The sequence below is a fragment of the Canis lupus genome, chromosome 18 (assembly GCF_011100685.1).
Source record: "Canis lupus familiaris isolate Mischka breed German Shepherd chromosome 18, alternate assembly UU_Cfam_GSD_1.0, whole genome shotgun sequence".
NCBI classification, from domain to species: Eukaryota; Metazoa; Chordata; class Mammalia; order Carnivora; family Canidae; genus Canis; species Canis lupus.
This window is the reverse complement of record NC_049239.1, coordinates 37,826,681-37,841,247: the sequence shown is the minus strand read 5'-3', so window position 1 is coordinate 37,841,247 and position 14,567 is coordinate 37,826,681. Positions and strand designations below refer to the sequence as shown.

The 14,567-nt window shown below is 37.2% G+C and overlaps 1 protein-coding gene across 1 annotated transcript; it reads right to left on the bottom strand.

The window, feature by feature from the left end:
* Nucleotides 1–8,322: 8,322 nt before the first annotated feature.
* Nucleotides 8,323–9,283, bottom strand: LOC119864295 (olfactory receptor 5A2-like). The gene is given in 2 exon segments (XM_038564468.1): nt 8,323–8,913; nt 8,915–9,283. Coding segments are annotated over 2 exon segments (960 nt in total).
* Nucleotides 9,284–14,567: the final 5,284 nt, after the last annotated feature.

The following is a 14,567-nucleotide window of genomic DNA, read 5'->3' as shown; positions in this document are numbered from 1 at the left end:
ATAATGAATGGCCCAACCAGAAATCAAAGAGGAAATCTAAAGATACATGGGGAAAAATGAAAATGAAAACACCACAGTCTAAAATCTTTGGGATGAAGCAAAAGCTTTTCTAAGAGAGAATTTTTTTTCAGGTTTTATTTATTCATAAGACAGAGAGAGAGAGAAAGGCAGAGACACAGGCAGAGGGAAAAGCAGGCTCCATGCAGGGAGCCTGACGTGGGACTTGATCCAGGATCATGCTCTGGACCGAAGGCAGGTGCCAACCATTGAGCCACCCAGGGATCCCCTCTAACAGAGAATATTATACTAATACAGGCCTACCTCAAGAAGCAAGAAATACAACCTTGATTTTAAGTGTGCCTCTTCTTCCACTTTTCTCTCCCATCTCCTTTTCACAATTCACTTCACAAGGAGGCCCAAGGAGTAGGTTGTTTCCAAACTTTCAATGAATGCTTGTTAATATTTTGACTCTGAAGCATTCCTAACATCTAAGTGTAATAGGCAGCTTCCAAGATGGCCCCCAATGATCCTGGTCCTCTAGTGTTCACAGGTTTTTGTAGACTCCCTCCTATAGCTAATAGGGCTAACTCATGTAACCAAGATCATTGGCCTCCACCATCAGCCAGCACAAACTTGCCAGTCTATTTTAGAAGTGGGTCCTCCAGGCTCAATCCGGCTTCAGAGGACTACAGCCCTAACCAACTACTTACTGGAGTGCAACCTCATGAGAGACATCAGAACCACATAACCAAGTTGACCCTGAATTCCTGATCCACAGAAACCATATAGTAAATATTTACATTTGAAGTCATGAAGTTTTGTAGTGATGTTTTGAGCAATAACAGGTAACTAATATACTATGAGGAGAGACCACTTATACTCAAAAGGAATTGCATTTTTGTGATGTTGGTATATATCATAAAACTATCCCAGAATCAGGAATCTTTCAAATCAGGAATCTTTCATTTTAACAACAGAAAAAAAGAACTGCAACTGGGCATAACAATAAAGTGAATCTATTAGCTCATAAAACTGAAGGAGTCAGAGAAAATTTGATCCATTGGCTCAAACAATATTACAAATGTCCAGTTTCTTCTCTTCTGTTTAATATGCCACATAAGGATGCAGTATCTTCTTTTAAACACACAATATCTACTTTAATCTGAGTGAACTAATTTTGGAGTTTTATTTTTTACATGGTCTTATGCTCCATTCATTGTCTTTTCACCATCTGAGTTCTTTTGTTGCTTATTTGTTTATTTTAGGCTGTCTTTTCACATTGCAGGGAAAAGCACTATAGAGCAAGATTTGAGGCTTGGTGTTTATGACTAGAGACTGTCCTCTGTTGGGTTTCTTGCTAGGCAATCTGGGGGTCTCTTCTCAGTTGCTCTAATGAACCTCTGCTATAACTATGGACAGGTTTTTCTCTATACAGAATTCTCCAGTTTCCTGCCCAGGAAGGTAGAAACCTAGCTCGGAGTATTTTGAGAGTTGAGTAACTGAATGGAGGAGGTGTGCAGTGGAGGAAGAGTCTCCTTATGTAGATATTAGTAGTGAAAAAAAACATAATGAAGAATCTTCACCATGTAGATATTATTTCATCCCTCTATTTTTATCATTCTCCCACAGATAATGTGATGGCCCTGGGCCCATATTCTTGGTTCAATTCTCCAGAGAAAAAACATTCTTCCAATATCCTACTACAGGGAAGGAGGAATGATGGGGATGGTGGAGTTTCTTGTATGCAAGAGGAAAGGGATGGGTTGGTCTAGAAGTCTAGTTACCCCTAATAGATTTTCAATCAAATCTCCGGTTTTAAGCCCCACCCACTATACAGATGCCTAGTGCCTACAATTCTTGATGGTAGGAGGGTTGTGCAATTGAAATCAATTTGCTTCTTGGCTTTCCTGCCCCATCTATCCAGGACAGATAACTTCCTGTTTCTCTCTCTCTTTTTAAGATTTTATTTATTTGAAACAGAGAACATGTGACAGAGAGAGCCCAAGCAGGGGGAGGGGCAGAGGAAGAAGCAAATTCCTCACTAAGCAGGGAGCCCAGCTCTTTTTTTTTTTTTTTTTTTTTTTTTTTTGGGAGCCCAGCTCTTGATCCCAGGACCCTGGGATCATGACCTGTGCCAAAGTCAGAAGCTTCACTGACTGAGCCACCCGCTTCCTGATTTCCTGAATCTGAGTTGTTTATTCCTCATATATCTACTTTCCAGGTTCCACCTTCTGTTGTCCTCTCTCCTGGTATTCATATTATAGTGATTTTATGGGTTAAAAAAAAAAAACTTTTTTGTCATTTTAGGAAGGCTCTAAGGAGTAAAGGCAAATGTACAGATTCAGCCCATTATGTTTACCCACATATATCAGCTGTGTTTTCAAATTTCTTTTCTTTTTTTCTTTAGTAGACTCCAGTCCTGGCACCCAGTGCCAGGCTTGAGCTCACCATCCTGAGATGAAGACCTGAGCTGAAATCAAGAGTCGGACACCACTGACTGAGCCAGCCAGGTGCCCCAAATTTCTTAAGCAATTTTGCATTTTTAATAGAAACAATTGACTCTATACCATTGTTCATTGCATTATCCCTAGGATTCAGATAATGTAATTTAAAAATTATTTTAATATTTGATTTTTTACTGATATTTCATTAGGTTTTTTACTGATATTTGGTTTTTTACTGATATTTCACTAGGTAAAAAAATTGTTTTAATTTTCCTTTATTACCTTTGATGTGAAATTTTTGTTTATATGTTTATATATTTTTAATTATATTCATTTTTATCATAATTTCTATTCAGCACCTCTACTCATAAAAAGGTAATTAGCTTATACTGTTGCTTTACTAATGTCTACAGCCTACTGTTACAACCACATTTTTTTAATGTCAACATTATAGGCCTTAATGTTAAGGCCTTATATCTGAGCAACCAAAATATATAAATATATATGTATAGGGAAGATATGGTAAAATCACATTTTGCTTTCATTCCAAAACTATAATTAGACCATAATTTTTAAAATGTCAGTATGTCAGAGTTGACCGAAAAACAGGAATTCTGTATCCCACACACAAGATCCAAAAGAAATCATTTCACTACGTTTTAATTGATTTGTAGAGCAAGACCTACTGAGTCTCAATTTTAATTGCACGATGAGACCAATTCTTTCTAAAAGAAACAAGTAAATGTATGTTGCTATCCAAGGCATGGATAGGCTAAGAGTATTTAATATGATGTCACCTTGAGAATACAACCTTAACTGAATGCAAATGCAGTTAAAACTGGGTAAGAGTGGCCAGAAATCAACGTCTCAGCTGTGACCACAGGACTGCGCCACTTTAATGGTGAAATAGAAATCCCCTGGCATCCTCTTGAGTTAGGCCAAATTTGAAGTCCCTAGGATTTCGATGAATGCCTCTCTTATATTAAAGTGTGATAAGACTCCCAAACGGAATAACGCAGTGGGGGACAGGATAAAAAGAACCAAAAAGATTTGTACTAACATACTAACATACTAAGGTTAACTGTCTGAACAATATTAAGCACATACAGTGTGTCAGGCATTATTCACATGATGGAACGTGGAGGGTCCTATTAATATAATAATTTAGCCATGAGAAAGAAGGAAATCTTGCCACTTGACGTGACTTGATGGCTTGCTCACTCTTTCTCTCTCAAATAAATAAAATCTTTAAGAAAAGAAGACCAGTGTCTTCATCAAAGATGCTTAACTAGCTAATACTGGAAAATCTCATGCATGGCCTTCTGTTGAAAACCTGCCAGAGATGACAATATGAAAAACAATTCAAGAACCTTCATAGATCTGAAACCTACAGACGTGATAAGTGTTAAACCCTCTGGTTTACCTTCTGGTACAAAGAGGGAATGCAAGAAAAAAGTGGCATCTAGACCAGACAGTACAGATAATACAGCAAATCATAAAGAGTATCTGCAACAGGATACATGAAATGATTAAAGGAAAGATTGGACAGGTAAATGCCCTGAGATGCAGGACTTCTCAGAACCTACCTCTTTTTGATAAGGTTTATGGACAACTCTCAGCTGTAACTCAGCCACAGGACTTATTTCCAATTGCATTCTAGACTGAGGGTCAAATGGAAGAGTGAGATGATTCCTGCCAGGGTTCTTGCTTAGCTTTGGGGTGCTCAAAAATGATCTGTGAGTTTCAGTGAATGTCTAATATAGGGATTCCTCCCTCTGGTCCATGTACATCAATAATTTTGTTCCTTAAGCATTTCTTAAGATGAAAACCACCCAGCCTTCCTTTGCATAAGAAAGAGGTTTTATTAGAACAAGAATATTTCATACAATATCAATGTGATATTTTTACACATGCCAGTTTTTCTACCTATGTTGCATTTAAGTCCCATCTGACACCTGACACTATTTCAGAAAAATTTTGTTTTCAGAGAGAGAAATGAAGCCTGTTTTTCCATGGTGTCTCCCTGGGTCCACGATGCCTGCCTATTTCTAGAGTGTGGTCCCACTAAAGTGGGAGGTTGGTCTGTCTTTCATCTAGGATGGCAACACTGAAGGAAGATGGTACGATATCCATTCAATAAAAGTTGTGAGCCATGAGTACAAGAGCTTACTATGGCTATTTCTTTACTTGGGGGAAGGTGGGGAATTTCATCCTTGGACAGATGCACAGAAGTATTGCACATAGAATATCTTGGCCAGCATTAGATGGGAAAAGAAAAGCATGAGAAGAGTGAGGATGGAATAAAAGCAGCAAAGGTCACATAGCAACAGTTGGTTTATCTTCCCCAGTTATTTAGGAGATGTTACAGACAAGGAGACCCACCAAGAATTCAAAGATGATCATCGCAGATCAGGCCTATAGGAGAATGCTGGAACACATGGCATATCTTCATATATGCAAGGCATTTAGGCTTTCCCTGATCAGTTGTAGGTCAGAGAGATCCGAATCAGTTATCTGAGCACGCAGGGAAATTAATTGCAAGTGTTTCCTCATTTATGTGGATGATCACAGAATAGGTAAGCTCTGGGTTTCTCTAGATTTATGACTAGAAACATGAAACTATTCATCTTTAGGGAAAAAATTTTAAATCTCATCAGAACCCATTTAATGGGAACACCTGGGTAACTCAGTGGTTAAGTGTCTGCCTTTGGCTAGGTCGTGATCCCAGGGTCCTGGGATTAAGTCCTGCTTGGGCTCCCCATAGGGAGCCTGCTTCTCCCTCTGCCTCATCTCTGCCTCTCTTCTCTGTGTCTCTATGAATAAATAAAGGAAACTTAAAAAAAAAGAACCCATTTAATGCATCAGTCACTAATTCCTAAGTATGTAAATGAGTGAGAAAGAGAGCATTTAATCATATAAACCTACCAAAAAATTAGGGGAATGTGGGTGGTATATATGGACAATAACCAGGTTTCTGAAAACTCTAAAAATTAAACCACAAAATCAGATCATGTTCAATAAAATGTGTAACGGAGGTATTTTAGAGACCAAAATGTTTCTTACAACCAAAGAAGGAAAATCTGTCTATTAATTGATCTGTGAATGTAGTGATTAGATGCGAAGATGGTCCCTTAGAAGAGAGGAAGACAAATACTTGGGGAGAAAAATTGTCAGTGCCCTGGCCCAGTGCCTCAGCTGTCTGGACTCTGCAGTTGGGCACAACAGGCACTGACACACATTGCCCACTTTCTCTCCAAATAGATTTTCAATTGTAATTTGTATTTCGATGTGGTTTCCTCAGCAAGTCAGAGAATCGTGCCACTAGCACAAATACAAGCTTGGCGGTTTTATTCTTCCATGAAAACTAAAAATGGCATCTGGCTTATGCCATTAGCTATTCTGAGCTTGGTAACTTCAGTCCAACTGAAAAAAATCTTCAGAGGTTGTGAAGATGAGTGACACACCCTGGATTGTCCTAATTTTACTAAAATGAATTCCTCTCCAGCTAGCTAGCTGCCCACCTCCCCAGGACAGCTGTACCTTTTTTTCCTTCAAAGAACTATAAAACATATGATTCTTTTAGCGTCAAGAATATTGTTTAATGTATATCTATTTATATGCCCCATAATAAATGCAGTTATTTAGGAAATTTTATTTAAGATGTGGCTTATTATAAATCCCAGATCATTTTTGCTTTATTCAAGCCTCATGAGCAAATCCCACCATATGCACTATATTTAACAATTATTAACGAGCATTACTTTCTCTTTGGGAGTCCGATAAACTAAAAAGGTATATTATATTTTCTCAATGCAAGGAAAAAATTTCTACTAGCAGTGAACATGTATATGGTTGAACAAGACATATTTTCCCAAAGTTCTTATATCCAAAATGTGTGTTCCATAAAATATAGAAATGATAATAGACCAATGACAGCTCCATGTAAGTCCAAAGCATGAAGAATATTTTCCTTTATTTGTTTGTTTGTTTGCTTTGTTTTGTTTCAATGACTTTTAGCATTAGGAGAATTTAAGATTAGCTACCAAAAGTAAATAGAAAGATAAGAGCTTGGTGAACTGGAGTACAGATAAGGAAAGGGGGACGGGGAAAACGGGCTACAAGGAAAGGCGGGGTGTCCAGGTGGCTGATAGAGTTGGCATAATTGTAGCATTTCTATGTGCGGCCACTTCTGTGAATGTAATATTTTCCTAATGACTCTTAGGTGAGAGGAACAGGCATGTCTTTTTATTGAAACGATTATGTCCCAGGTTGAGTGGCTATCCCAAAGCTACCTGATTTGCCTCTTTTTGCACATTAACCTGGATTTCTCTTGATTTATATGAAATTGACTAGTAATATGAGCCAACATTTATTTATTAAGTAGTACCATATAACAGGCACTAAGCTAAGCTCTTTTCATGCATATCCTCACTTAATGGTTGTATCAATTCCATGAGGTAAATACAAGTATTACCTTCAATGTACAAGTGAGAAAAATGGAGCTTGTAAGTAACTTCCATAAGGCCACCTACCTACAAAGAGGCAGACATGAGATTAATAACTGCAGCTCTAATGACTTAAGAATAGCTAATGAATACTCTTTAACAGCTTTTGCTCTAGTCTCTGCCATCCCACTTTCCAATGCATCAAAGATATTACAAGATCATATATATATATATTTTTTTTACCAAACGAAGGAAATGTCTTCTATTTCTTTGTCAAATAGTGATAAATAAATATATAATAATAATAATAATAATACTCACTTCTTGAACCTTTGCTATTCACCAGCACTATTCTCAGTGCATGTATATATTGAGTCATTTAATTTTTCACAATAAGCCTATTAGAGAATTACTATTATTATTTCTATTTTACAGATAAGGCACTAAGGCACACAGAGCCCAAATAACTTGTCCAAGGACACACAGGTAGATACTTTATTTATTCATTTATGGCCAACCAAGAGCAGTCAAAGCTGAAATAAAGTATCCCAGTTGTTTACTGCTGGTTTAAGGACTTATAACAAGTTCTGTGATAGTAGGGAAGAGAAAAAAAATCACTCTCTTCAATTCTAGGCTAAATTCCATTCTAGAACTTATCACAAAATTGGTGAAAACATAGAAACTTTCCCCCAAATGAAGATACACTCCTCTTCTATAGATTCCTGAGAAACTTTGAGAATTGGCTAGAGAGCAGTTACTTCAGATTAAATGACAAATCCCTGGTTTTATTTAACTCATTGTAGTGACTCTTTTCTGTAGCTGATTGAATTAGCCATAAGATTGTTTAGTCATTAAGGCCCTAATCAGAAGTTTTTTATCTCTTTCTTGCCCTACCATATTTAAAGAGTCAGTACTCTCCCCTCATCAGTCACAGTGGCTCACTGAGAGTTAGATTCCCAAATAGGAGAGGGTGTCTGCCTTGTGGTGTTCATGTGCCATGTTAGAACTTCATAAGAGGGAAAAGCAACTGTTTTTTAGAAAAAGTGTCCCCCTCCTCAGGTTATTATGCTATATATTCCTACCTATCTTAAAAATCATTATCACGAATGCTCTACTAACTTTTTTTTTCAATGTTTTCTTCCTACAGACACAAACTCTACTTTGTTGTTCCTGGTCATTCAGTCTTTGTTATGGTGAAGTCCGCTAAGTTGAGCATTTATAATCTCAGTATATGCAATGCTATTCATTCTAGAAACCAATAATAGCCAAACTGTTTTCTAGATAACCAATAAGTAAACTAGTTAGGGGAATATTGGAAAGGAGAGAAAAGTCTAGTCAACACGAATCATTGTGTAGATCAACTAGTCCAAAACTGCATGAAAATCTGCACAACTGACCCATCTCACAGCCTCCCTGTAAACATTACCTCAGGATCAGAAAAACAAAGGCCCGTGAGAAAGCACGTGATCCTTCTGCATAGCTTTCTTCATGGCATTTTTAATCTTCTTATTCCTAAAACTGTAGATGATAGGATTCACCATAGGGATCACCAGAGCATAGAATATGGACACCACCTTGTCCCGGTTTAGGGAGTAGCTAGAACTAGGTCGCATGTACATAAAGAGACCAGAACCATAGAAAAGAGTCACAGAAGTCAGGTGAGAGGCACAGGTGCTGAAGGCTTTGGTCCTACCTTTAGCTGAGCTGGTCTTTAAGACAGCAGCAACAATATAACCATAAGAGATGAGGATCACAAGGACAGATACCATTCCAACAACAACACCCACAATGAAGTTCACCACCTGGCTGGTAAAGATATCAGAGCATGATAGAACCAGAACGGGAGGAAGGTCACAGAAGAAGTGGGCAATCATGTTGGGCCCACAGAAATCATGCTTGTAGACAGAGTATGTTTCAATAAAAAAACTGAGGAATCCACCTGCATAGGCACCAACCACCATCTTTAAACAAAGGGTGTGGGAAATGAGGGCTGTGTAGAGCAATGGGTTGCAGATTGCAGCATAGCAGGTCATATGCCATGGCTGCCAAAAGAAAGCATTCAGTCAGCCCCATTCCACAGAACACAAAGTACTGAGTGGCACAGCCAACAAAGGAAATGGTTTTCTGCCCTGTGATGATGTCAGAGAGCATCTTGGGAGTTGTGGAGGACACATAGCAGATATCTAGGAAGGATAGGTTACTGAGGAAGAAGTACATGGGCGTGTGCAGGTGGCAGTCCATCCTGATGAGGACAATGAGACTCAGGTTCCAGGCTAGTGTCAAGAGATAAATCCCCAGAAGCAACTCGAAAAGGAAAAGCTTCATTTGAGGATGATGTGAAAATCCCAGGAGGCTGAATTTCATCACAATTGTGTTGTTCTTTCCTGCAACCATAGACCTACTTCCTGCATTAAGGAAGAAACAATCCTGTGATCAGTTAGATTGTGTTTGTTATTATGAGTGGATATTTCCTGGAAAATCATATAAACAATTAACACCAAGTCAACATCACAGCCACCTGCTAGCTGTTTCTTCTTCTTTGAGGAAGTCTGCCCATGATAATCTCTTGGCACTATTTAAAATCTCTATGCCATAGATTTTGTTGATTAGGAGAAGGTCTCTCTAAGGTAGTAAAGAGTAACTGGTAGCCAATAATCGGGTTTTGTCCTCAGCTCCATTCCTGACTCCCTGGGGACTGTGGAAAAGTGACTTTGCCTCTCCAGATTCTCATTTTCTCAACTGAAAAAATGGGAAGGTTAAATCAGCTGAGTATCCAGGTTGCTTTAGGTTTATGGCTTTTTAGACTTTATGACTTGAAAATATAAACCCAGGTTAACAAACACAAGGAATCTTATATTTTATATCTCTTTAGTATAAGAATCTGGGAAAGGAGCAAAACACAACAAGCTACAATATTTGACATATTGCATTTTGACCAACTCATAATAAAATAATCCATACTATCAGGTTACAAAACTAAAAGAAAAAATATACAGAATATATATATATATATATATATATATATATACACACACATAGACATACATGCTTAGAACTAGAAAATTTTTCTAATTATGTAATAAGTTTTTATGTAGGAATTGCATAAAATGCATAAAAAGATCAAAACTTGCATGATCACAATCAGCATTATTATGGGATAGAAGAGCTGGGAATAATATCTCCATGGTTGGGGGAATGGTAGAACAATACCAACGTTGACTGAAATTGGATGAACCGTGGTAGTCAAGAACAAGCAGAAACCAGTATTTTCTGAGCAAGGAAACCTGGAAAGGGTCCATTAGATATTTAAGGATAATATTTACGGATGACCTTGGACAACCTTGATATCATCAGGCCAGACCAGGTTATCATTTTTAAGAGAGAAGACCATGTGCATTTTTCATTAAGAAAGACAAGGTGGCTGGGGCACGTAGGTGGCTCCATTGGTTGAGCATCTCCCTTCGGCTCAGGTCATGATCCCAGAGTCCTGGGATCGAGCTCCACATCAGGCTCCCTGCTCAGCAGAGAGTCTGCTTCTCCCTCTGCATCTCCCCCTGCTCTCTCTCTCTCTCTCTCTCTCTCAAATAAATAAATAAGATCATAAAAAAAAGACAGGCTGACACTGATGTAATTAAAGTTGCTAACATTTTATCATTTTATGGAATTTGACTACCCATGCATGTTTGCAACCAATTGCTACTATCAGATAGTCTTTCTCTATCATTCATCATATTAAAAACTGTTCTACATGAAGAGGTGCACAACAGCACTAATCATCGAGGAAATACAAATCAAAACCACAATGAGTTATCACCTCAGATCTGTCAGGATGGCTATTAATAAAAAGACAAAAGATAAGTGTTGGCGAGGTTACAGAGAAGAGTGTTGTACTCTCTTGGTGGGAATGTAAATTGGTGCACTCATTATGACAAACACTATGGAGATTCCTCAAAAAATTAAAAATAGAACTACTGTGTGATTCAGCAATCCTACTTCTGGGTATTTATCCAAAGAAAATGAAGTCAATATCTTGAAGAGATAGTTTCACTTCCACGTTTATTGTGGCATTATTCACAATAGTCCAGATTGTTTCTAACCTAAATGTCCATTGATAGGTGAATGGGTAAAGAAAATTTCAGACAGATGATGGTGATGATGATGATAGAGGTGGTGATGACAATGATGACAGACCATTGATGAGAGAGAGGAGGGGGGATGGAATAGTATTCAGCCATAAAAAAGTAGGAAATCTTGTCATTTGCCAAGACGTGGATGAACCTGAAGGACTTTATGCTAAGTGAAATAAGCCAGACACAGAAGGATAAACTCTGCATTATCTCACTTATATGTGGAATAAAAGAGTCAAACTCATAAAAGTAGAGAGTAAAATGGAGGTTGGGGGGCTAGGCAGGAATGGGGAAATGTTGGTTAGAAGGTGCAAAGTTTCAGTTATTGAGAATAAATAAGTTTTGGATATCTAATGAACAGCATGGTCACAACAGCTGACACTACTGTATTATATTTTTGAAGTTTTCTAAGAAGATAGATCTTAAATCTCAACACACACATATACACAACATACACACACACACAGGATAAGTATGTAGAGGAGACAGAGAAGTTATTTAGCTTCATTTGTGGTGACATTCACAACATATATGTATATATAAAACTATCAAGTTGCACACCTTAAATATATATAATTTCTATATGTTAAAGATATTTCTCAATAAAGTTGTTAAAACAAATACATACTACTCCTAGTATTGTGTTTTCTAAAATTTTAAATCTCCTCACAGTAAGTCACCAACTGAGCAACCAAAATTGAGAAGAGCCAAGGCTGCTCTTCACTATGACATCAATCTATGAACCTATCAAAGAGGAAATAATGTGAGGTTCGTGTCTCTTATCTTAATGAAATCTTCCCTATCAGAATGTAAGGCATTCAAAGGCAGGCTGGGAGTTCTGTTTATTGATCTATTTATTGATTTATTCTATTACTAATCTACAACAGTGATTGGAACATAGGCACAGTAAGTATAGTTGGATGAATGAATTTTTTCACTACCTATCTACAGAGTGTCACAATGTGTTTGGCTTATATTGAACAATTATAGTAATATAATATGAAATATATAGTATAATCATGAACACTTATTCAAGGCTTATTGAGTACCAGGCACTTTATTAAGGATTTGATTTATATTAACTCATTTAATCCTCCCTGGAAGTGGGTAGACTAACTCTGCCCCTTTGATAGATGAAATGTGGAATAGGCTGTAAATTATAATTGTCAGTTGTTGGATGAATGAGATGGAAAGGAAGGAGCTGAACTTACTGAATTACTTCAGGCAGAAGTGTTCTGAGATCTCATCCTACAGAAGAACAATTATTGGTTGCTTTGCTCCACTAACATTTTTTACAAACTTCAGTTCATCTGCATTTCCTTTGTTCTATGCCTGGTTTCTGGCTCAGTCAATTTTTTATAGTCTGACCTCATGCAAATAGTAATATCCACTTCTGTAATCCCTGCTCCATTATTACTAAGTCTTCAAAATGGCCTTAGGGAGTTCACTATTTTAATGGGCAGGAGTAGCCACACTTTTCCTCCACGTGGTTGTCCTGTCATTCACTCTTGGGTCCAAAGTAAAAGACCAGAAATCATTAGAACTAAACATTTCTGAGCAGTAATTGTTCTCTGGGGTGATAAGGATAGGGATAACCACCCATTGCCAAAGTCTTATTTACAGTCCCCTGCCTTATTCTCCTCTGAGCTTTCCCTGACATGGCTCCAGGAAGACTTCTTTTGGCATTGGTGAGGGCTTTCCACTTCGAGACCTTTCATTGGAAATAACCACACACAAGAGAGTTGGGTTCAAATTCTGGCTCTGTCATTTTATCTGTATAAACATATACAATTTTTTTAAATCTCTGAAATATCAATTTCCTCATTTATAGCTCTGGTATAATAATTATAATACCAATCTCAAAAGGGCTTTTGTGATAATGCAATGAGATGTGAATAGGAAGGTCTTAGCACAGTGCCTGATGAATATAAACTACTCAATGAATGTTGAGTAATAACATCATTAATTCTGTCTCTAGGGTTGTGGCCAAGAGCTCCTTTCTATCTGACATTTCATTGTGATGAAAACAGTTTCTTTACTCTTTAATATTTTGAGTTCTATTTCCACCACTGCCATGACCTAGATATGTGGCTGTGGGTGAGTCAATTAACACTTCCCCCACCTTGCAGGACGGTGCTTCAGGACAGTGCTTGCTTACTTTCCAAAGATACCTCAAGCTCTGAAAGTCTACTATTTTGAGACACTAATTTTCTGTTTTTTGAAGCTTTTTGTATGAGAATAAAGTGCCCAAAAAGGAATTAATCTGTTTCATGGATATCAAGTTAGAGAACCCTAGTCTGAGAATAAAAATTAATTAAATGACAAAAATAAACTCCATTTGAAAGAGTATAATTACTGAGACTCTTGACACATAAGGTAATAGGCTGAATTTAGGGAAAGAAATCTAGCAACTGACATTGAAAGAAAAAGAGATGAGTGACTCCAAAAATAGACTGTGAAGGAGAAAAGTGAAGTGAGATCTTTATTTCTTTTATGTGAGTTCTTTATTAACAGAAGCATTTTGGGCTAGGATTGGAGGCATACTGGCCCAGAAGATCCTGAGGCTAGGAGAATCAAGCCTAACTATGAAAGTGTTTTAGTAATACTTAATTAAAATCTCATAATTTAGAAAGTAGTCCCTAATTATGCTCTATACATTTTCTTGGAGTTAGAAAAGTTGATAATAAGGGATAGTAGTAGATGTTATCCATCATGACAACTCTGATTATAGTGACAATGGTTATCTGCAAAATAAGACAGGGAAACTCAAGAATAAAGAGCAAATTATAAATTAGTAATATCTGCATTGGAGAGGAAAATGTAGGGTCGGGACATTTGATGTATTTGTCAACCTATTCTATAAGAACTTAAGAACAAGAAAGAAACTTGCCTTATTAATGCCATATTAAATTCACTTGTATATATGCATAAACTCTTATTACCCTTACTTTAAAATATCAGATTTCGGGATGCCTGGGTGGCGCAATGGTTGGGCATCTGCCTCTGACTCAGGTCAAGATCCCAGGGTCTTAGAATCAAGTCCGGCATCGGGCTCCCTGTAAGGAGTCTGCTTCTCCCTCTGCCTGTGTCTCTGCCTCTATTTCTGTGTCTCTCATGAATAAATAAATAAAATCTTCAAAAAAATAAAATAAAATATCAGATTTCATGTATGATTAAATTTGAGAATTCAAACTGGAAAGATAAAGTGATCATTAAAAAGTATGAAAGCAAATAGCACATAAAAGAAAATAAGCTTCATATAGAATTACAAATGTTTAGGAGGTAACTCTTTAAGAGTCAACTCAACATTTAACTCACTAGGATATTTGTTTGCTGACAGCTTCTCCTAAAATACTTTGGTTTCATGTTTATTTAATAGTTTAGCATAGCTATTTTAATAAGGTTATTTTAACTGTTTCAAAGAAAGCCCAGAGAAAAATCCAAAGGTCCTTGGCAATAAAACACAATCTTGATTCTCAAATTGGAGTCTGAAAAGTTATTTTGGTTTGTGTATCTTCTACTAGTGTGGAGTATAAATGTCAACCTTTTGT